The 23984-nt window shown below is 41.9% G+C and overlaps 1 protein-coding gene across 1 annotated transcript in view; it reads left to right on the top strand.

Moving 5' to 3' along the window:
- The window catches only part of LOC122564614 (hemicentin-1-like), a 421032-nt gene that overhangs the window by 365277 nt on the left and 31771 nt on the right, over positions 1–23984 (top strand). Inside the window, exons 85-93 of the mRNA XM_087998302.1 lie at positions 3167–3357; positions 3948–4029; positions 4663–4932; positions 6092–6262; positions 7594–7764; positions 15592–15762; positions 20338–20508; positions 22406–22576; positions 23339–23488. Of these exons, the coding sequence (XP_087854428.1) occupies positions 3167–3357; positions 3948–4029; positions 4663–4932; positions 6092–6262; positions 7594–7764; positions 15592–15762; positions 20338–20508; positions 22406–22576; positions 23339–23488 (1548 nt within the window). The remainder of the gene's footprint in view (positions 1–3166; positions 3358–3947; positions 4030–4662; positions 4933–6091; positions 6263–7593; positions 7765–15591; positions 15763–20337; positions 20509–22405; positions 22577–23338; positions 23489–23984) is intronic.

The raw sequence follows: 23984 nt of genomic DNA, 5'->3' as shown, positions 1-23984 counted from the left end.
TGGCTCAGAACAGAAGTGGGGAAGAATAGCAGAGCGATAGTGATAGGGGATTCAATGATTAGAGGAACTGACATGCCGCAAACAAATCTCCAAGATGGTATGTTGCCTCCCGGGTGCCAGGGTCAGGGATGCCTCAGATTCAGTCTACAGGATTCTTAAAGGGGGAGGATTAGCAGCCAAAAGTTGTGGTACACATTGGTACCAATGACATATCTAGGAAAAGGGATGAGGTTCTCAAAAGTGAATGTAGCGAGTTAGGTTGAAGCCAATAGGCAGGATGAGCCAGATTAGTAATCTCAAGATTGCTACTGGTGCCATGGGCTAGTGAGGCTAGGAACAGAGAGCAAGTGCACCTGAACACATGGGTACAGAGCTGGGTGTAGGAAGGAAGGCTTGAGATATGTGGATCATTGGGATATCTTCTGGGGAAGGTGGGACCTTCCCCAGAAAGTGGGAAAGAGAACAGGTTGCACCTGAACTGGAGGTGTATCAATATCCTGGATGGGAGGTTTTCTCGAGCTGTTTGGGAGAGTTTAAGCTAGTTTGGCAGGGATGGGAACTGGAGCTACAGATCACAGGATGGGGTAGCTAGTGAACAGGCAGATACAACATGCAGAGAGTCTGTGAGGAAGGATAGACAATTGATAGGGTAAAGTTGTGTCAATGTGATGGGTTGAAGTGAGTCTATTTTAACACAAGAAGTGTCAGGAATAAGGATGATGAACTTAGAGCATGCATCAGTACTTAGAGCTATGATGTTGTGGCCATTACGGAGACTTGGATATCATAAGGGCAGGAACATTGGATGTTGTGGGCCGATTTTGTCAGGTATGTCCAGGAAAGATTCCTGACTCAATATGTAGATAGGCCGACTGGAGGGGAGGCCATATAGGATTTGGTGCTTAACATTGAACCAGGTCAGGTGTCAGATCTTTCGGTGGGAGAGCATTTCAGTGATAGTGATCACAACTCCCTGAGAGGGATAGGAGCAGACGGTATTGGAAAGTATTTAATTGGGGGAGGTGGAATTACAATGCTATTATGCAGGAACTGTGGACTATAAATTGGAAACAAATATTCTCAGGGAAATGTATGACTGAAATATGGAGGTTGTGTTGGGAGCACTTGCTACGAGTGCTGGATAGGTTTGTGGAATATCTAATCAAGAAGAAGGAAACTTACTTAAGATTGAGGAAGCAAGGATCAGGCAGGGCTCTAGAGGGTTACAAGATAACGAGGAAGGAACTAACAAACAGACTTAGAAGAGCTAGAAGGGGGCATGAAAAAGCTTTACTGGGTAGGATTAAGTAAAACCCCAGGGCATTCTACACTTATGTGAGGAACAAGAGAGTAGTCAGAGTGAGGGTAGGAGGAATCAGGGATAGTGGAGAGTACTTGTGCCTGGAGTCGGAGGAGGTACTGGTGGTCCTTAATGAATGCTTTGCTTCAGTATTCACTAGTGAGAGGGACCTTGTTGTTTGTGAGAACAGGGTGTAACAGGCTGTCAAACAGGTTGCTGGTAAGAAGGAGCTGTGCTGGAAATTTTGAAAAACATGAGGTTACAGAATCCCCTGGGCCAGACAGGATATACCCAAGGTTGCCAAGGGAAGCAAGGCAAAAGATTATTGCACCTTTGGCGATGATCTTTACGTCCTCACTGTCCACTGAAGTAGTACCAGTTGATTGGAGGGTGGCAAATATTATTCCCTTGTTCAAGAAAGGGATAATCCTGGGAATTACAGACCAGTCAGTATTATGTTAGTGGTGGGCAAATTACTGGAGAGGATTCTGAGAGACAGGATTTATGATTATTTGAAAAAGCATAGTTTGACTAGAGATAGTCAACATGGCTTTGTGAGGGACAGGTCATGCCTCACAAACCTTATTGAATTCTTTGAGGATGTGACAAAACACATTGATGAAGGTGAAGCAGTGGATGTGGTGTATATGGATTTTAGCAAGGCGTTTGATAAGGTTTCACATGGTAGGATCATTCAGAAAGTAAGGGGGCATGGGAGACTGGGAGATTTGGTTGTCTGGATACAGAATTGGCTGGCCCTTAGAAGACAGACAGTGGTAGTGGATGGAGAGTATTCAGCTTGGAGCTCAGTGACCAGTGGTGTTCCACAGGGATCTATTCTGGGACCTCTGCTCATTGTGATTTTTATAAATGACTTGGATGAGGAAGTGGAAGGGTGAGTTAGTAAGTTTGCTGATGACATGGCGGTTGGTGGAGTTGCGGATAGTATTGAGAGCTGTTATAGGTTGCAGCAGGATATTGGCAGGATACAGAGCTGGGCTGAGAAGTGGCAGATGGAGTTCAACCTGGAAAAGTGTGAAGTGATTCATTTTGGAATATTGTGTTCAATTCTGGTAGTCTCATTATAAGAAGGATGTGGAAGCTTTAGAGAGGGTGCAGAGAAGATTTACCAGGATGTTGCCTGGACTGGAGGGCATGTCTTATGGAGAAAGGTTGAGGGAGCTTAGGCTTTTCTCATTGGAGCGAAGAAGGATGAGAGGCAACTTGATAAAGATGATGAGGCATAGATAGAATAGATAGCCAGAGACTTTTTCCCAGGGTGGAAATGGTTATCACGAGGGGCATAATTTTAAGCTGATTGGAGGAAGGTTTAAGGGAGATGTTGGAGGTAGGTTTTTTACACAGAGAATGGTGGGTTCATGGAATGCACTGCCAGCAGTCTTAGTAGAGTCAGATACATTAGGGACATTTAAGCAACTTTTGGATAGGCACATGGATGATGGCAAAATGAAGGGTATGTAGATTAGTTTGATCTTAGAGTACGATAAAAGGTCAGCACAACATAGTGGGCCGGAGGGCCTGTGCTGAACTGCTTTATGTTCTTAAGCTGCTTTAGGGCAATGTTGGTTTTCTAATTGTAAGAATAAAGATAACTTTTCTTGATAAATTATACAGAGCAATCATCTGTTTATACATGGGGAAAAGTGTCTGTGTTAAATAAGATTATCTAAGAACATTACAAGCCTGGTGATTTTAATGTGCTGCAGGAGTAGGAATGGAGTGACTATGCACATGTCTCACTTGAGAAAAACCTTGTAGAATTTGCCAAATTTTGCAAGGAACTAGAACAGAAAAAGATTTTTTAAATGGCTTCTGTGTAATTGCTGATGACTGTTCCATTTTCAGAGGCACCAGTACTCCAAGGTGAGGTCACTGCTTACCAGACGGAGCCCCTGGGAGGGAATGTTGTTTTGAACTGTGATGCCCATGGAGATCCAGCACCATCAATAAACTGGAATAAAAATGGCAGACCTCTCACTGTTAGTAATCGCATTCGACAAATGAATAATGGTTCATTGGCCATCTATGGGACAGTGGTGAGTCACCCTTCACCATGAAGCAGCTAACAGTGACATAGTTTGTAACAGAGCAAACTTTAACATTTCTATCCACCTTCTTCTTCATTTTAACTCTTGTTTTCATCCTGTATTTTCTCCTGTTGACCTAATCCTTATGTCTGTTTTTGTTGTTCACTTGTCTCTGTCTCTGCCTCTTTTCTCTTCTCTTCTCATCTCTCTTTTTGTTTTTCCTCCTCATCTCATCTTGTCTATCTTCTCTCTTGTCTGTCACTTCTCTCTTTCTGTCTCTCTACTGTGTGCCTCTCTCTTTCCCTGTCTTTCTTTGGCTCCTCACAGTCTTACAGGTGCATGGTTTATGCAGCAGTCATAGCTGGTCCTAGACTCAGTTCGGGCTACATAAATGTTCTGATTGTGGAGAGACCAGGATGGCTGTTTCCTCACAGGTGCAGCAAATGTCCGCTAGACCCCTCAGGGCACATATGATGGAATGTTTCCTTTCCAGCTCCACAAGGATCAGACTCAGTCTTATCGCCTTTAACTGAAGCTCTTTTTTGGTCAAGATTGGTTACCGTTTTGTTTTGCTGAAGCGTATTCTGACTTTCTGATAGAATGAAGATGCCGGAGATTACAAGTGTGTTGCTGAAAATGAAGCTGGAGTAGTGGAAAGGAAAGTCACTCTGATGTTGCAGAGTAAGTACACTTGAGATGCTGCTGGACACGCCATTAGGGGCTCAAATGCTGATCTCTTATTGCCTTCTGTGAATCAGTGATTCTTGGGTAATTTTAACTGCCAGTATTGATCACATCGTTGAACAATATACAGAAAGAAAGAGTTACATTTTCTCTAGCGCATTATACAACCTCAAGAAATCCTAAAATGTTTACAGCCAATGGAATAATTTTTAATGTGCAATGTAACATGGCAATTTCTGCGCAAAATTTCTCTCAAACAACAATGTGATAATGATCAGAAAAGTCAGTGTTTTGGTGACCAAGATACCAGGGATAGCTCTCCTGAAAGAGGAATATGGCAGAGACCTCAATTCCTCATAAAGAAATAGTCAGAACATTTTCCAGTTGGATTACTTCTGTGTTCTTATCTCTGGTGGGGGGATGGTGGCCTAGTTTCACTGTTACTGAGAGACAACTTTTGAGGGCATGGCTTGTAATCCCACCCTTTTCCTTCAAGCTTGCTACCCTTATGTATCTTGTCATCTGACATGCCTGGTTCATAGTATGATTCCATTTACATTGAGATTCTGTAGAATAGTTCCACCGATTATTAACCTGACTTTAATAACAAATTTGTCTTCCTCTGTGCAGGTGCACCTGTGTTCACTGTGGAACCTTTGGATACAGTTGTGAGTGTGGGGGACAGGGTCTTATTGCATTGCCAGGCAGCAGGTGAGCCTTCACCCACAGTGGAGTGGACCAAAAATGGACACCCGATCAGAGAGAATGGGCGCCTGGTTGTGTTACAGAATTCCACGCTGCAAATCCTCTCTGCTGTGAAGGAAGACACAGGAGAATACGAATGTGTAGCCCGGAATCTCATGGGATCTTCCTTTGTAGGAATAACAGTAACTGTGCAAGGTAGGTAAAGTCAATATCTTTTTGACCATTTTTATCTTGAGGGATTGTTGTACAGGGTACAATGACTTGGAAATTGACCATTTTCACCCTATAACATTGAGTTGCACTGACTTCAGAAAGAAAAACTTAAATAGTTCATTATTAAATCATTGGGCCAAAGAACCACCTTCTGTACTATAAATTGTAAAGATTTGGTACAGATAGAAAGATAACTACAGATCAAGAGGATTGTGTGCGCTGTGGAATGTCATGATCCCTGTGCAGTTCAGGAAGAGGAACAGCAATAGGTTTAGATAAATGTTAAAAGCTTGATTTCATAACTCAACAAAGGATTGCACCTGTGACAGTGCAGTATTCACTTCGCACTGCAATAAACTGTAAACCTGAATCATGTGCAGAAGTCTTGCATTAAGGTTTAGAGCTTGCCAACTTATATGGGCAAAAGGCACCAACCAAGGCACACTGGCCATTTGAAGTTGTCAAATTGAGTGTGAGAACAGACAGTATAAAAACACAAATTATCTATATAATGCAAAGGAATAAATCCACAAATTAGTAAAAGTTGAAACTCAGTTTAACAAACCAATAAGAATATAAGCAATGCACTTGGATTCACTTCCAGAGGAGTATAATTGAAAAGCAGAGAATATATGTTACATTTGCAACAAACCGTTTTTTGCCTATACCTGGACAGTTCTGGCCTCTATTTTACAAAAAGACGTGCTGGAGATGGTGAAAAAAGGGTCACAAAATAATACCAGATCTGAGAGATTATGACAATCAGGAGAGACTGGAGTTCTATCTTTTAGAAAGATGAGTGCAGAAGGGTGGCCTTGTAGAGATCTTTAAAATTATGTCGTGGCTTTATAAAGATGGTTCCAATTTTGGGGGATTCAAAGATGACAGTTCACTATCCCAAAACCAGGAGCTCAGCATCAGGTTGTGTTGGAGCTTGGATTTTGCTGGATTTTGAGTCAGGCATTTTGAGTCATGCGCAGCATGGGATAGTCTGGGTCAGGTAGACAAAATAAAAGTTAAAATGAAAAGAAAAGGCCCAGGTTTTTCTTTGCTATCCATCACATGAGTTTGCTAAAGGCAAGTGTGATCTGGTCCTATTGATGAGGCTCCATTTGATTGCAACCTGTTACACTTTTCACAGTGCATGGTGGATTTTCAGAATGGTTGAACTGGGGACCCTGCAGTGTTACCTGTGGCCAAGGGATCAAAGAGCGAATCCGTTTGTGCAACAATCCTTTACCAGCCAATGGAGGAAGATCATGTCATGGCTGGGATGTAGAGTCAAGGCAATGTAATGCAAAGCCTTGTCCAGGTAAGGATGTAAAATATTGTAATTACTTCATCACAATATATTTGCTAAGTGGCTAAAGAAAGAAAGATTTGCATCTGTACACTGCATGTCATAACCATCTGTGTTTGAAAATACTTTATAACTAATGGTGTATTTTCAGAAACATAGGAAATAGGAACAGCAATGAGCTATTTGATTCTTTGATCCTGCCTCACTGTTCAATAAGACCATGGCTGATTATCCTACTCAATCTCCTGTTTCCACTTTCACTTCATACCCTTTGATCTCTCCAGTCCTTAGAACTACACCCGTTTCATTCTTGAAAACATTCAGTGTTTCAGCCTGCGCTCCTTTGCAGAGAATTCCACAGGTTCATCACACCCTGGGCAGAAATTCCTCCTCATCTCAGTCCTTACAGTAATAAGTGCCATAATTGTGGGAGCAGCAGGGAGAGAGTTAGGACCTAGTTCTGGAGAAATTATGAGACAAGGCAGGGGATTATCCAAAGAGGTGGGAAGATATCGAGACCATTACTGGTTACTGTCCAGAACACGTAGGAGGTGGATGGAGGGTGGAAGGTAGGAGTTCTGTCTAAGGATTATAGGCCAATCAGAGTGGAAGGCAGGAACAGGCGCTTGGGGGTACAGCAGAGCCACAGTGTATGTACTGCCATACCGTATGTGTCAATTCAAAATCTGAAATATGAAAAGGAAGCACTAAAAACAAAGTTTGGCAGCGTGCAAACCAGGACATGGAACAAGTGCACCAAATATCAAGACAGTCCTGTAAAGTACCTGAAGGCTGAACATTTTTTATCTGAATTCAAAAATGGCAATAGAGTTTGTTGAGAAACTTCAGAAAACTGTTTCACAGCATCAACAACTGGCCAAAGCCTACACTTTCATTATTGTGGGTAACAGTTGCATTCAGGATTTCCGATCTAAATGTTTACACAAGCATTTTCAATGTTAAAAGCTGAGCATGAAAGCATGACCAAAACTCATGCAAAACTAGCAAATTGTACATGCACAAGATACTTAATATCAAATAAATTTATTTCATAGCTTAGTCGCTATACTACTTAATGTCCCTTCTTAATGCTTATACCTGATCAGGATTTGTCAGCCATTACTTAATTCAGAGTCACTTGCTCAGTTTTACTCCCCTGTGGCCATTGCTAATTGTAGCCAACCTGAGTGAAATTTTGTTAGTTTAGTCCAAGTCCAGCATTGAGACTGGGACTGTTTCTGGTTTGATAGGTTCAGTATGCAACTCAAAAAGAAACCAGCAAACCAAAGTGCAACTCCTATGCTGCCAATAGTTTCTAATCAAAAGTGTCTGTTCTTTCTTAGTTCATGGGCAGTGGTCCCTCTGGGGTGCATGGGAAGGATGCTCCCAAAGCTGTGGACAGGGAAACCAAACCCGTAGGCGAAGCTGCAGTGACCCACCCACACAGCACGGAGGTCGGCCATGTGAGGGGAAGGCGACTGAGGTGAAAAAATGCATCTTTGTTCCATGTCCTGGTAAGAAAAAGTCAGATCAGTCCTTCTAATTAATAAGAGTTGTGTTTAAGCAATGTTTGAGAGCTTTGCTCACCAATTTATCAGATTTAAAACATGCACACCTCAGACTTGCTTCACACTGTGATGTTTCATTCTCACATATTATGGTTACTGAGTTATGTGACTCACTTTACCAGGGGTGGGCAATTAATTTTTTCAAGGGGCCACATGAGAAACCTGAGATGTGTTGAAGGGCCAAACCAACAATAAGTTGAACATAATTCTGCTCAGTATTAATTTTCTCCCATTGTAAAAAGTACTAAATTATATAGTTTTGCACTGAAACTTATAATAAAAAGAATAAGGATATTCTGTTACAATAAAGATATGAAATTGTGGAGTAGGTCAAATATAGAAGAAATAAACAGTAAAACAATAATCCAATCTTAGCACACGAGTTACATAGCAAGATATGCAACTGTAACAAGTAGTGAACACTGACCTAGGTCAGACAGGACACTTGACATTGCAAATAATTCTTCCTTCTTTTTCCTTCTTGGTGTCTCACATCTTCTCATCATAAACTACGAAAGAGATTAAACTGAAGCCAGAAAAAATCCACTGTTAAGAGTTCTCCTACACTGCCTGACTGTACTGAAGTCTTCCAAAGTTTCATACTTTATCACTCTTTTTAGGCTGGACCTCAGCGTTAACTTAACAGAATCTTATTGTCCCATAAAGTTTTCCCTTAATGTAAAGTGCCCAGTGGTATAGCATGTTCTTTATCTCAGCTACAGAGTATATAAGGCCAACCATGACTCTCTAGAGTCTGTAAAATTTACTTTCTGAACTTGATGAACTAAGTTTTTACATAATCTAGGAGGGTTTAAACTAGTTTGGCAGGGGGATGGGAGCCAGAGCTACATATCTGAGAGGGGTGGGGGGGGGGGTGTGTGGGTGGGGCAGTGACAGGATGTAGTGAATCTATCAGGGAGGTTTTTCATGTGATGAAACAAAGGGATCGGTTAAAGTGTGTCTGCTTTAACACAAGAACTTTCAGAAATAAGAGTGATGAACTTAGAGCATAGATCAGTACTTGGGACTATGATGCTGTGGCCATAACGGAACGTGGTTTCACAGGGGCAGGATTGGTTGCTAGATGTTCCAGGGTTTAGAACAAAAAAAAAGAACAGGGAGGGAGGAAAAAAAGAGGTGGAGATGTAGCGTTGCTAATCAGAGAGTGCATCGCAGCTACAGAAATGAATGTTGTCGAGGAAGGTTTGAGTATGGGTGGAGTTTAGGAACAGCAAGGGAACAGCCACCTCATTGAGGGTTTTCTAATAGCAATAGGGAGTTCAAAGAACTTATCAGCCGGCAGATTTTGGAAAAATGCAAATGTTGCAGGATTGTTATTATGGCTGACTTCAACTTTCCTAATATTGACTGGAATCTCCTTAGTGCAGATGGTTTGGATTAAGCCATTTTTGTCAGGTGGGTTCAGGAGGGTTTCCTTACTCAGTATGTAGACAGGCTGGTGAAGGGAGAGGCCATTTTGGATTTGGTGCTCAGCAATGAGCCAGGACAGGTGTCAGATCTCATGGTGGGAGAACACTTTGGTGACAGTGACCACAACTGCCTCACATTTAGCATAGCCTTGGAGAGGGAAAGGAGCAGGTACCATGGGAAGATATTTAATCGGGGAAAAGGAAATTATGACACTATGAAATTAAGAGAGGAGTTGCAAAGTACAGATTGGGAGCCCTTGTTCCACAGAAACGGCACAACATACATGTGGAAACTGTTGAGGAGCAGTTGTTGCGAGTTGATGCATAAATTTGTTCCTCTGAGACAGGCAAGAAGGGGTAAGATTAAGGAGCCTTGGATGACAAGAATAGAGGAGCTTCTTGTCAAAAGGAATAAGGTAGCTTACGTGAGGTGGAGGAGGCAAGGATCGAGCACAGCTTTAGAGGATTACAGGCTTACTAGAAAGGAACTTAGGGAGAACCCAAAGGCATATTACTCATAAATGACGAATAAGAGAATGGTCAGGGAAAAGGTAGGGCCAGTCAGGGATAGCGTAGGGAACTTGTGTGTGGAGTCTGAGCAGATAGGGGAAGCCCTAAATGAGGATTATGCTTCAGTTTTCACAAAGGAAAGGGATCTTGTTGTGAGTGAGAACTTTGAGGAGCTGTGATACAGGCTTGAACAGATCAAGATTGATGAAGTTGATGTGCTGGAAATGTTAGCAAACATTAAGATTGATAAGTCCCCAGGGCCAGACCAGATTTATCCTAGGTTGTTCTGGGAAACGAAAAGGAGGTTGCTAAGCCGCTGGCGAAGATATTTGCTTCCTCACTCTCCAAGGGAGTCATACCAGAGGATTGGAGAGAGGGGAATGTTGTTCTTCTTTTCAGATGGGTAATGGGGAAATCCCTGGCAATTCCAGACCAGTCAGTCTTATGCCTGTGGTCAGCAAAGGTTTGGAAAGAATTCTGAGGGATAGGATTTATGACTATATGGAAAAGCATAGCGTGATCAAAAGCAGTCAGCATGGCTTTGTGAGAGGTAGGTCATGCCTCACAAATCTTATTGAGTTCTTTGAGAAGGTGATGAGACAGTTTGACGCAGGTCGAGCAATGGATATGGTGTATATGGACTTCAGCAAGGCATTTGATAAGGTTCCCAGGGCAGGCTTATTCATAAAGTCAGGAGGTATGGGATACAGGGAGATTTGGCTGTCTGGATTCAGAATTGGTTGGCTGACAGCAGGCAGAGAGTGGTTGTAGATGGAAAATATTCTGCCTGGAGGTCAGTGGTGTGTGGTGTCCTTGGGCTTCTGCTCTTTGTAGTTTTTATAAATGACTTGGATGAGGAGTTTGAGGGGTAGGTTAGTAAATTTGCAGATGGCACAAAGGTTGGAGGTGCCGTTGATAGTATTGAGGGCTGTTGCAGACTGCAGCACAACATTAACAGAATGCAGAGCTGGGCTGAGAAATGACAGATGGAGTTCAACCTGGATAAATGCGATGTGATGCATTTTGGAAGGTTGAACTTGAATGCTGAATATAGGATTAAAGACATGACACTTGGCAGTGTGGAGGAACAGTGGAATGTTGGTGTTCAAGTGCATACATCCCTCAAAGTTGCCACCCAAGTGGATAGGATTGTTAAGAAAGTATATGGTGTTTTGGCTTTCATTAACAGGGGGATCAAGTTTAAGAGCCATGAGGTTTTGCTGCAGCTCTACAAAACCCTGGTGAGACCACTCTTGTAATATTGTGTCCAGTTCTGGTCGCCCTATTATAGGATGCAGAGGCTTTAGAGAGGATGCAAAGAAGGTTTACCAGGATGCTGCCTGGACTGATGAGCTTGTTTTACAAAGAGAGGTTGACTAAGCTTGGACATTTCTCTCTGGAGAGAAGGAGGAGGAGAGGTAACCTGATGCAAGGTAGTGAGAGGCATGGATAGAGTCGATAGCCCGAAACTTTTCCCCAGGGCAGGATTGACTGCCATGAGGAGTCATAGTTTTAAAGTTTTAGGGGGAAGGTATAGAGGAGATGTCATAGGTAGGTTCTTTATACAGAGAGTTGTGAATGTATGGAATGCCTTGCCAGCGGTGGTGGTGGAAGCAGAGTCATTAGGGACATCTAAGTGGCTGCTGGACATGCACATGGACAACAGTGATTTGAGGGGTGCGTAGGTTACATTATTTTATTTTAGATTAGGATTAATCCTCAGCACAACATTGTGGGCCGAAGGGCCTGTTCTGTGCTGTACTTTTCTATGTTCTATGTTCTATAATCTCTTATCTCATACCATTTTGTTTCCCACGAACAGTTCCACTACTCCCTTGAACACCTTCCTCAGCCTTTAAGCTTACTCACAGAGGCCTAATTGTCTGTATTATCTTGTTTGTATAGAACATTTAGAACATAGAACATTACAACGCAGTACAGGCCCTTCGGCCCTCGATGTTGCGCTGACCTGTCATACCAATCTTAAGCCCATCTAACCTACACTATTCCATGTACATCCACATGCTTGTCCAATGACAACTTAAATGTACTTAAACTTGGCGAATCTACTACCATCGCAGGCAAAGCATTCCATACCCTTACTACTCTCTGAGTAAAGAAACTACCTCTGACATCTGTCCTATATTTATCACCCCTCAATTTAAAGCTATGCCCCCTCGTGCTCGCCGTCACCATTCTTGGAAAAAAGCTCTCCCTGTCCACCCTATCTAACCCTCTGATTATCTTATATGTCTCTATTAAGTCACCTCTCAACCTTCTTCTCTCCAACGAAAACAGCCTCAAGTCCCTCAGCCTTTCCTCGTAAGACCTTCCCTCCATTCCAGGCAACATCCTAGTAAATCTCCTCTGCACCCTTTCCAAAGCTTTCACATCCTCCTTATTATGCGGTGACCAGAACTGTACACAATACTCCAAGTGCGGTCGCACCAGAGTTTTGTACAGCTGTAGCATAATCTCGTGGTTCTGGAATTCAATCCCTCTATTAATAAAAGCTAAAACACTGTATGCCTTCTTAACAACCCTTTCAACCTGGGTGGCAACTTTCAAGGATCTGTGTACCTGGACACTGAGATCTCTCTGCTCATCTACACTGTGAGGGGTGTGGGGTATATCTACACTACCAAGAATCTTATAATTAGCCCAGTACTTTGCACTCCATTATTCTGACCAAAGTGAATTACCTCACACTTGTCCGCATTAAACTCCATTTGCCACCTCTCAGCCCAGTTCTGCAGCTTATTTATGTATCTCTATAACCTACAACATCCTTTGTCACTATCCACAACTCTACCGACCTTGGTGTCGTCTGCAAATTTACTAACCCACCCTTATACACCCTCATCCAGGTCGTTTATAAAAATGACGAACAGCAGTGGACCCAACACCAATCCTTGCGGTACACCACTGGTAACTGGACTCCAGGATGAACATTTCCCATCAACCACCATCCTCTGTCTTTTTTCAGCAAGCCAATTACTGATCCAAACTGCTATATCTCCCACAATCCCATTCCTCCGCATTTTGTACAATAGCCTCCTATGGAGAACCTTATCGAACGCCTTGCTGAAATCCATATACACCACATCAACCAGCTTACTCTCATGGTAGATTTTCATTATTTTCATTATGAACTATTAATAAATTGTTCAGAATGGTTATTTGGTCAAACTATTCAAATTCCATATTAGATTATTGAAGTCTAATGTTATCCACAAAAGTAGATTCTGCAAGCATCCCTATTGAAGAGTTAAAGTCTCTATTTCAAATGCCTAACAGCATGAATTCATGTGTACCTATCTCTTTGGTTTTGCTGTTACCTCCTTTCTATCGTTAGCCAGCTTTCACAGCCAGAGCTGAGCTAAGAAATTCAACAGGTTACAAACTGTGACCATACTTTTGTGCTTGGCTGCACAATGTTGTATATCTACACACAATCCTCTCTCTCCCTTTCTCCATCTGTTTCTTTTCACTCTCCAAACTGTCCATTGAGTCAAGAGAAAGACACGACAGACTGTTAAGAAAAAATTAAAGCCCATGGGATCCAAGCATGGCCATTTGGATCCAAAAATTGGCTCAGTGACAGGAAGCAAAGGGTAATGTCAACAAATGATTTTGCAAATACAAAGCAGATTCCAGTGGTGTTCCATCGGGCTGTTTTGAGTCCCTTGCTGTTTATGGTATGTATTAAAGAATTGGACTTAAATGGAGGCATAAATGGGAAATTTGCACATGATACAAAAATTGCCTGGATAGTTGATGATAAAGAGAATAGTTGTTGATGATAAGAAGAAAGCAAAAAGTTGAGTGGCCCAAAAAGTGGCAAATGCAATTCAGTCAGGAAGCATATAATGTTCTGCATTTGAACAGGACAAACCAAATAGGGGAATATACAATAAACAGGACAGTATTGAGAGGGATAGAAGTTAATGCTCTTTGGAGTGTCGGTGCAGACTCAATAGGCTAATGGCCTCTATCTACATTGTAGGGACTGTATAAGACAATGAGATGCTATGAGAAATTAGAGACCTTGAAATGCGTGTCCAAATGTCCCTAAAGGTGGCAGGACAGATGGATAACATTGTAAATAGTATGGGTTTTCTCCTTCGTTGGGTGAGGTATTCAATACAAGAGCAGGGATGTAATGCTGGAGTTATATAATACACCGGTTAAGACACAGCTGGGGTTTTCTGAACAGTTCTGGTCATCACTTTGCAGGAAGGTCATAATTCCTCTGAGAGAATGCAATTTAAATTAAACCAAGGTGACAGATCCTTAAAGGGACAAATGTTGTTACGGGTAGAGCGCATGCACTCCAGCCCCTGCAGTATCCACAAGTCATGGAACACTTCAAGTATACCAATAGATGCAGCATGCTCTCTCTCAAGGTGGAGAGTAACTGCAAAAGAGAGCCAACCAGTCGGATATGTTAATCCTTTCCATGGCCAGCTGTGTGTGATTTGTTAATGGCTACCTTGACCAAGCCCTAAGCAGAGCCAAATGGATATCTTTCAGTTTGTCTGCCCTGCCTCTACAATGGGTGCCAAAGATCCGAAGCATGAAGATGAGGTGCAACTGAAATTAATTAGCAGCCCCTTCAAATAATGGAAGAAGGGCTACATTCTGATGTAACCTGTGTATACATGAAACTGAGACTCTCCAAGGCTACAGTAAATGAAAACAGTGTGGAAACCTGTGAACTCACCCACCTTAACTTCCTGTTGCACAAGAATGCTACATGCAATATCCTTCATGTCAAAATCCCAATGATAAAAGGGTGGACTCCAATGGTGAGAGCCCTCCACTTGGTGCCCCCGAATGGCAGGTTAGACCCAACTATCTATTTCTTTTTATTAAATGATTTGAATACAGAGTGACACACCCTTGTGTCCATCACATTTTAAGGTATGATTTGAATCCAGACTTTCTGGTCTCAGGATTGGGATGCTGCTATATGCCACAATATTCCCTTTCTATGGATTTTGAATTCATTGATGGCCAATTTCTTAAGGCAATGTGATCATCGAGGATGGTAAGAAGTATAGTTGGCCAGATTGAAACCTCCCGGGGCGACCTCTGTAGATTTTTAGTCCATCACCTTAATCACTCAGCCAGATTGCAGAGCAAGTTTTCTAAGTACCTAACTAAATAATGCCATTCACTTGTCTTAATGAAAGAATTGACATACCATAATACCTGCACTGATACCATTCCATTTGACTCATGAGTATTTTTAAAAATCCTGATAAACTTGTTCAGAGTTGCTATCACACATCTGGAGTTGATGGAATTTTGTCTTTCTGGTCCAGAGGTAGGGGCAGTACCACTAAACCACAAGACCCCTCAAATTCTTTCTTTCTTTCTTTTAAATCCAGAAATACTCTTACATAAAACTGAACATCTTTTTCCCCATCACCAAATCACCCATGTTTATTTTCATCCATTAACTACCACCAGTAAAGTTTCCAATTGAATAATTCAAGTTGTTTTTTATTATGAAAGCTAGTTCATTAAGCCTCAGTTTCTCTCAATTAGATTCATGCCAAGCCAATCAATTACAGTGGGCTTGTGGCAGTGTGGTAATGTCTCTGCCTCTGAGCCAAGGGACCGGGCTCAGGTCCTACCTGTTCCAATGGTTTGTTATCACATCTCTGAGCAGATTGATTAGGAAAAATATCAGATCAATTCCAGAAATAGTGAGGTTAAAACCCAGCTTCAGTTGTAATTCTAGTTGATAAAACAGTCTGGTGTCTTGAGAGGTTGTGAGCAGTGTTTGAATTCAAAGACGACTTTAGTAACTGTGTCGTTCCAACAGTGGATGGACAGTGGACAGCTTGGAACAGCTGGTCACGTTGCTCAGCTTCCTGTGGAGGAGGAGTCCACCAGCGGACCCGTTCATGTTTTGATCCACCGCCTCAGTATGGAGGCAATCTATGTGAAGGAAGTGATGTTGATGTAGTACTGTGCAACAATGAGCCGTGCCCAGGTAAGAACAAGCCAATCAGGTAAAGTGTATGGGCCTCACTAGTCTGTGGTGATAAATTCAAGAGGGAATTCAGGAGAATTTTCATTGTATAGCTGGTTGTGAGAATGTGAGGCAACACCATACAAAGTAGGTGAGGCAAATTGCATGAATACATTGAAGGAGAAATGAGATGGACAAAGAAAAGGCTAAAGGCAGAGTAGAACAAAGACAACTGGGAAATTAGGTTGAACGGGGGACAGTGGAAATGCAGTGGCAGACGTCTAAGGAGATATTTATTAACACTAAGCAAAGATTTGGTCCATTGAGAAAGAACAATTCTTTGAGAAGGATGTATCATCTGGAGCTAAAGAAGCAAGTTGAATATTTATACATTTGAAAGAAACACTACAAATCTGTCATGATTAGTCGAGGTCAAAAAGTTGGTAAGAGTTTAAGATAAAGAATTACTAAAAGAAATGGTGAAAGAGTATAAGAGGAAGCTAGCTAGTAATATAAAAATAATCAGTTTCCACAAATATTTTAAACAGGAAAAGAATAACTAAATCTAGTGTTGATCCTAACAAAAGGACAGTGTGGGGAATTGCTCACAGAAAGCAAGGAAATGATAGAGTGTTGAACAGATATTGTGTCTGACTTGATTGTAGAAGACTTAGAACACTTCATAAGACACTTCTTAATCAAGAACTGCATCTACAGTTCTTCAGCTTTTTTTGACTTGTAAATCAATTACTGGAGAGTGGAAATTAAAACAATCACCACCACCAGGAAAAAAGTGCAGGGAAAACTATTTGACGTAAAGGCTGACAAGTTTCCAGGTCCAGATGATCTGCATTCTAAGGTTATAATCTTCCAAATTACTTAGTTTCGAGGGAACTAAATAACTTGGATAATGAAAATATATTTCCTTTTGTTGGGGAGACAATAACTAGGGGACACAATTTAGGAATAAGATGAAAATGAGAATGATATTCTCTCAACAGGTCGTTAATCTTTGGTACTACTTTCCCCAAGAATCAGTGATGGCTGAGTAATTGGAATTATTTAATGTGGAGTTAGATAAATTTTTGATTGACCAGAGAGCTGAGGATTATGAAGGAAGACAGGAAAGTGGGAGCTGAAGCCACAAACATATCAGTCATGATTTTATTGAAAGACAGAGCAGGTTCAAGGGCTATTTGGCCAAATCCCGCTTCTCATCCATGTATTTCCTTAAAGAGAAAAAAGGATTATGCTGATCGAATTAGCCAAAGATGCTTGAGTGAATCATAAATTGATTGAGTCAGATGGTTTTTTTTTTGTGCTATATATATTACATAAATTAGCCTGAAAATTTGAATTGTTTCAGGCTAATAGAAAATATAGGATCGGCAATGGGGGCAGTAATTCATTACATTTGTGTGTTACGGGGCAGCACAAACTCAGTGGCAGTCATTGACCATGTGAATTCCTAATCTTAGCCATGTTGCCATCTAAAGGCATTGGGTTGAGATCAGCCCTTACCACAGTGAAGCAGTGAATTGAACATCAAGTCTCTTCCAATAGTTTGGGTGGCCAGCTACAATGCAGGTTTATTGAAAACTTGGAAAAGCCTCATCAACATCTCCCCTTTATATGTACTAAAGAAAAATCGTTTGCATTTGTTTAGCACCTTTCGCCATCTTGAGATATTCTAAGCACTTATTTTGATGCAGGAAATTTACATCAGAAAACTCTCACAGACGGAAGTGTGATAATGACCCAATGGCCCTCAAGAGAAAGTGTGACTATGGGAGAAGAAGGTTAAAAATCACACAACACTAGGTTATAGTCCAACAGGTTTATTGGGAAGTACTAGCTTTTGGAGTGCTGCTCCTTCATCAGGTGGTTGTGGAGTGTAAGATCGTAGGACACAGAATTTATAGCAAAGGTTTACAGTGTGATGTAACTGAAACTATATATTGAAAAAGACCTGGATTGTTTGTTAAGTCTCTCATCTTTTAGAATGGGCTTATTGGTTTCAGTTCTTTCATAGATAAATTCCAGAACTTTCTTAAAGTTACGGACTCAATAGGTGCCATGTTGGTCCAGTTAAAGCATTGAAGGTGTGAGGTGCCCTGTGTGAAGGTGTCTGTGCCCCAATGTTCAGACTGATTCTAATCTAAAAAAGGGATTTACAAAATCTTACATGGATTCATCCAGTTTTTGAGCAAAATAAATTGTAATTCTGCAAGTACACCACAAACTTATATGTGTGTGTATATCCATGTGAGTGTGTGTATGTTGTGGGAAGAAGGGATATGAGTGTCTGTGAGAGAGTGTGTATGTGTGTGAGTGTTAAAGGGATATACGTGTGTGTGTGTGTGTGTGTGTACCCTCAGCTTCAGGGGACCTCCAGTTTCTGTCACCACACTACAAATTTCTTACAAAAGTTCAGCACCCACGGACCACTCAAACTGGGAACATTCCTCATCACAATGGATGTTTCAGCACTCTACACCACCATTCCCCACAATGACAGCATCGCAGCAACAGCCTCAGTACTCAACACCAACAATGGTCAATTTCCAAGCACTGTCCTACAACTCATCCATTTTATCCTCAACCACAACATTTTCACCTTTGACAATCGGTTCTTCACCAGACACACGGAACAGCCATGGGGACCAAATTTGCACTCCAGTATGCCAACATTTTCATGCACAGGTTTGATCAAGACTTTTTCTCAATGCAGGACCTCCAACTAACACTATACACCAAGTATATTGACGACATTTTCTTCCTCTGGACCCATGGTGAGGAGTCACTTAAACAACTACACAGTGATATAAATGAGTTTCATCCCACCATCAAACTCACCATGGACTACTCTCTAGTATCTGTCTCATTCTTGGACACATGCATCTCCATCAAGGATGGGCACCTCAGCACCTCACTCTACCGCAAACCCACAGACAACCTCACGATGCTACACTTCTCCAGCTTCTACCTGAAACATATTAAAACATCCATTCCCTATGGACAAGCCCTACACAGGATGAGGAGGAACTTGACGGGCACTCAAGGATGCCTTCATAAGAACAGGGTACGATGCTAAACACATCAACTGCCAGTTCTGACCTGCCACAGTGAGAATCCGTAATGGCCTTCTTAGGAGACAGACAAGAGTTGCAACTGACAGAGTACCCATCGGTGTCCAGTACTTCCCAAATGCTGAAAAACTCCACCATGTTCTTTGCAGCCTGCAACACATTATCAGTCTGGATGAGCACCTTGCCAAGACCTTCCCCATGCCTTCACTTCTCACCTTTAAACAACCACCAAACCTCAAACAGATAATTGTTCGCAGCAAACTGCCCGGCTTTTAGGACAACACTATAAAACCTTGTCATGGCAGACGCTGCAAGACGTGTCAGAGTGTCGACACGGATACCACCATTGCACGTGGGGACACTACCCACCATGTACATGACTCAGCCAACGTTGCAGGCAAGGATGGCCTGAGGCATGGTACATTGGTGAGACCAAGCATAGGCGACAGCAACGGACAAATGGACACCGCACAACAATCAACAAACAGGAGTGTTCCCTCCCAGTCGGAGAACACTTCAGCGGTCCGGAACATGCAACCTTGGACCTTCAGGTGACCATCCTCTAAGGCGGACTTCATCATAGGCAACAACACAAAGTGGCTGAGCAGAGGCTGATAGCCAAGTTCGTTACCCATAGGGATGGCCTCAACCGGGACCTTGGGTTCATGTCACACTACAGGTGACCTCACTGCACTACACACACATTCACAGACAGACACACAGACACTTCTACAAACCCATACACTCACGCAGACCCTCTCTCATACACAACTCTCTCTCATACGCTTCCACATACACTCCCACACTCACACACGCACCCTCTCACAGACGTATACCCCTTTACACTCACACACATTCTCTCACAGACACTCATAAACACCCCACTGCACACAAACACCCACATATAAGTTTGTGGTGTACTTGCAAAATTACATTTTATTTTGCTCAAAAACTGGATGAATCCATGTAAGATTCTGTAAATCCCTTTTTTAGCTTAGAATCAGTCTGAACATTGGGGCACAGACAGCCTCACACAGGGCACCTCACATCTTCAATGCATTATCTGGGCCAAATGGCACCAATTATTAAAGTTCACTTGAGCATGTAACTTTAAGGAAGTTCTTGAATTTACCTATGAAAGAACTGAAACCAGTACGCCCATTCTAAAAGATGAGAGCCTTATCAAACAATCCAGGTCTTTTTCAATATATAATTGCAGTTACATCACACTGTTAACTTTTGCTATAAATTCTGTGTCCTACGATCTTGTACTCCACAACCACCTGATGAAGGAGCAGCGCTCCAAAAACTGGTGCTTCCAAATAAACCTGTTGGACTATAAACTGGTGTTGTGTGATTTTTAAATTTGTTCACCCCAGTCCAACACTGGCATCTTCAAATCATGTGGGAGAAGAAGAATAGAATTTGGTCAGGAGAGTTGACAGTCAACAAACGGTGCTTTGATTTGACCTGTCCCTGCTGAGTGAAATCTGTTTCTTGTTTGCAGTGAATGGGAACTGGGGCTCCTGGAGCTCCTGGAATCCATGCAGTCAGACCTGTGGCAGCGGACAAAGCAAGCGTTACCGATCATGTAGCAACCCAGCCCCTGCCAATGGTGGCAATATTTGTTCAGGGGTAAATGTGCAGATGCAGCGCTGTGGTATAGACCTGTGCCCTGGTAAGTTTAAACTGAGAGCTGGGCAATAGTGTGAGAAAGTGTGGAAGGGGGAGTGTGCTTTCCTGCTTCAATTGAACCAATGTTGCACAGTGAGCAATGGGCTAAGGCAACAAAGTTAATGTTCCAGCTTCTAGCCCTGAAGCTTAAAGAATAGAACACTCCTCTGTTGGCTCATGATTCTGTCATCAACCTCAGTGATCCTTCCCCCACACTCTGAGACAGGGAAAGGAAAAATCAAACCTGACAGATTGGGATTGCTGCTCACTGACGACTGCTAGAATTTGTGCACGTGAGATGATGTTATTTGAGTCTGGGTTATGATGAACTAAGAAATGGCTGTGCACGCCAACTCTGAACAGTTAGATAATTCCACCATCTACTGTTCAAATGCAACAATTGCAACAGCAAACAAACCCAAGTTAAGACAGGCAAGAATATTCCCGATCAAACCTAGTTTCCATGTTTCTTGTACTGTGTTATAAGTTGTGTGAATTTTGTATATTTACATGTTTATTTTTGAGTTTGATTTGACTTGTGGTATATTATTTTCCGTGTTTCTCAACAGACTTAATGAGTAACATGTAAGTATTCCTGTAGCTGTGGAGATTTTTTTTAAAAACACAGAGAAAAACTTCCTTGAAAGTAATGGGCTTTTGCTTGGAAACTTTTACAAGCAAGCAAGGTAAACAATTGTGTATTATGCTCCAGATTGAAAGGTCAAGGGTTCATTTTTTTTTTCTTTTTGATTGGGGAACCAGCCATAGCTGGAGAAAAAAGTGGGGTTGCTTCAATCTTGGAAGTTCTGTAGGTTTCTCAACTGAAGGTGAATGTGGAAAGCAGTTGCTCCTGAAAAAGGGAGAAGATAGCTCAGAATAGGTTGCTTCAGTGTCAGGAGTTTAGTAACAGTTCCACACTAGACATTTAAAGTCTAAAGGAGTTATTTGAAGCTGAGGCAGTATATACTCAGTTCTATAACAAGTCAAAGAATAAGCTTTCAGATTCACATGACTGGGAATGGAAGCCATGGCTAAGTCAAACCCTATGTGACATATAGAGGCAATTCTCTCTGGTGTGAGTACTGTAAAAATTGCTTTTGGAATTCATGGGATTCTATTTTTGACATGTTTAAATCTGTGTTTTATGAAAATGATTTGGTTTATTCTATTTTACCTTCATTTTTTCATGTAATAAACTTTTGTTTTGATGTTAAAATCAAATCTGCAGCATTGCATGCTTATCTTTCAGTGAGCGAGAACCTTGTTAAAACAAAAAAAAAGGAAGTCTTCAGTCAAGCGAGACTTCAGTCTGGGCTCTGACTTGTTCAGTCCACTCCTGCAGACAGACTTTATGTCAGCCTCCTCACTTTCCCTGGCAATGTTTTACTGATCATTTGCTGAGACTGTTCTGCCATTTTTGTGCTGGAACAAAATCTGGGTCCAAAATTAGGCTTCTCTTGCTCAAGATAGTAAGACAGGTGGTGCTGAACACATTGTTATTCAAACTGTGATTAAACTAAGTCTTCAAAAAACAGATTTTAAACTTCCATTGCTGCTTCCTGGCATACTCACAGCTGTGTCATTGCCGCCAACACATATTCTGCTGTAACAATTTCCTCCTGATGCTCTCATATTTGGACCTCTGTACTTAAATGAATGCAAATTTGGTATGAAGCTGATCTGCTGCATATGAGGCACTAACTGTTTACTGCAATGGCAGAATGCAGCATTACACTACTAGATTACAACATCCTTTTCAACCTCTAAGTCACAACATGTAAATCAAGTTCTGGAAAATGGGTTGCAATTATACCTGGCACCTTGAAACTATTTTAACTTGTAGTATTAATTCTTTGTTGATTAAGTGTTCTGTCATACTATATGAATGTTCTTTATGGCAGTGAATGGTGGTTGGAGCCCATGGCAACCATGGAGTGAATGTTCAGCTTCTTGTGGAGGAGGGACACAGTTGAGAAAACGGCAGTGCAACAGTCCTCCCCCGAAAGGCAATGGAAGAGGCTGCCCTGGAGAGAGTTTCCAAACAGCCAGCTGCAGCTACCACCCATGTCCAGGTGAAAAGGCTACCATTTGGTAGTAAAATAAAACACTATTTAAAGATTGGCTGGCGCAGTGAGTGAATACCCCAAGCCTTCAGTGGATTTGGATTCAAATCCTGTGTGTTAATGTGCTTCCTCTTTCTGCTGGGAAGTGACCCTGGCTGTGTTTTAGCTGATACAGGATGTTTACTTCTGAGCCCAAAGGTCATGGCTGCAGAGTTCAGCATCAGAACCTTGAGGCCAGAATCCAGACTGACACTTGCAGTGTGGTAGAGGGCATACTGCACTGGCAGCACTGTATACTTCTGAGATTAGCAAGTAAGTAACGTAAGAAAATGGACCAGGATATATCATATAGAACCTAGAGCATGATTAAACATGCAATGCCCACATAGCCTATCATCTACAATAACATTTTCCTGCACCCCCTCCATATTCTTTGACTCCTTATTCCCTAATAATCTAATCATTTCTGTCTTAAATATACTCAACATCTGAACATCCACAACTTTCTGAGATAGAGAATTTCAAATATTCACTACCTGCTGAATGAGAAAAGTTCTCCTCATCTCAGTTCTAAAAGACTGATGCCTTATCCTGACACTGTGCCCCTTGCTCGAGATTGTTCAGTGTGTCTAGACTATGAGAAATGCTTAAAATCGACACTTCATGTCTGCAGTGGAAAACACCCACACCGACTGGTGAGGGAAAAAGAGCTGTTTGTCCTTCGGTAAAGCTTTGGACTCCGCAGTAACAGATGCTACCCCTTCGTTCCAGGTGTTCCAGGGAGAGCCAGGGGCAGTCTGATTGGAATCATTAATGACAAAGAATTTGGAATCGCATTCCTTGATGCAAACATCACAGCAAACGCAGCTGCAGGCACTACAACCCTTCAGGCAAACATTCAGAACATTCCAAGCACAATCGGTTGGTATTTCACTGACTGGAGGCACTTGGCTGCACTTTGTCATAAGTCATTGCCGTCTCTTTCTATTGGACTTTGATATCTCCTCCCCATCCCTTCCCCAAATACTTCCAACCTCCAGCCCGCCAAACATTATATATATTTCAACTTGTTCTCTTATTCTGACTGTAGTGCTTTGATAATCTGTAGCAGGCAATTTTCTTACCAATTCTCTCTTCATCTCCGATGAAAGCTTCTATTTGGCATTAAATTTAGCTCACTCTAGTAGTCTGCCCATTTGCCTTCTTTTTGTTACTTGGCAGGCATTCAACCATGAGTGGAATCACAGATGACCTCAACCTTGGCATCACTAAGAGGGAATTATTAGACAATGATCTGAACTGTAAAACTATTGTTGATTTTTCTTCCCTGTCTCTCTAGCTTAGTGGGGAGGCCATTTGTTGTGCCCCAGTTAGACATGCCATGTATCTGTGTATTAAGCTGGCACAGATGAAACCT

This window comes from Chiloscyllium plagiosum, unplaced genomic scaffold (assembly GCF_037043375.1).
Source record: "Chiloscyllium plagiosum isolate Xiang-an unplaced genomic scaffold, Cpla_swu_hap1 HiC_scaffold_21, whole genome shotgun sequence".
Classification (NCBI taxonomy): domain Eukaryota; kingdom Metazoa; phylum Chordata; class Chondrichthyes; order Orectolobiformes; family Hemiscylliidae; genus Chiloscyllium; species Chiloscyllium plagiosum.
Note: the sequence above shows the minus strand (reverse complement) of the source record. Positions and strands in the feature narration are given on the sequence as shown.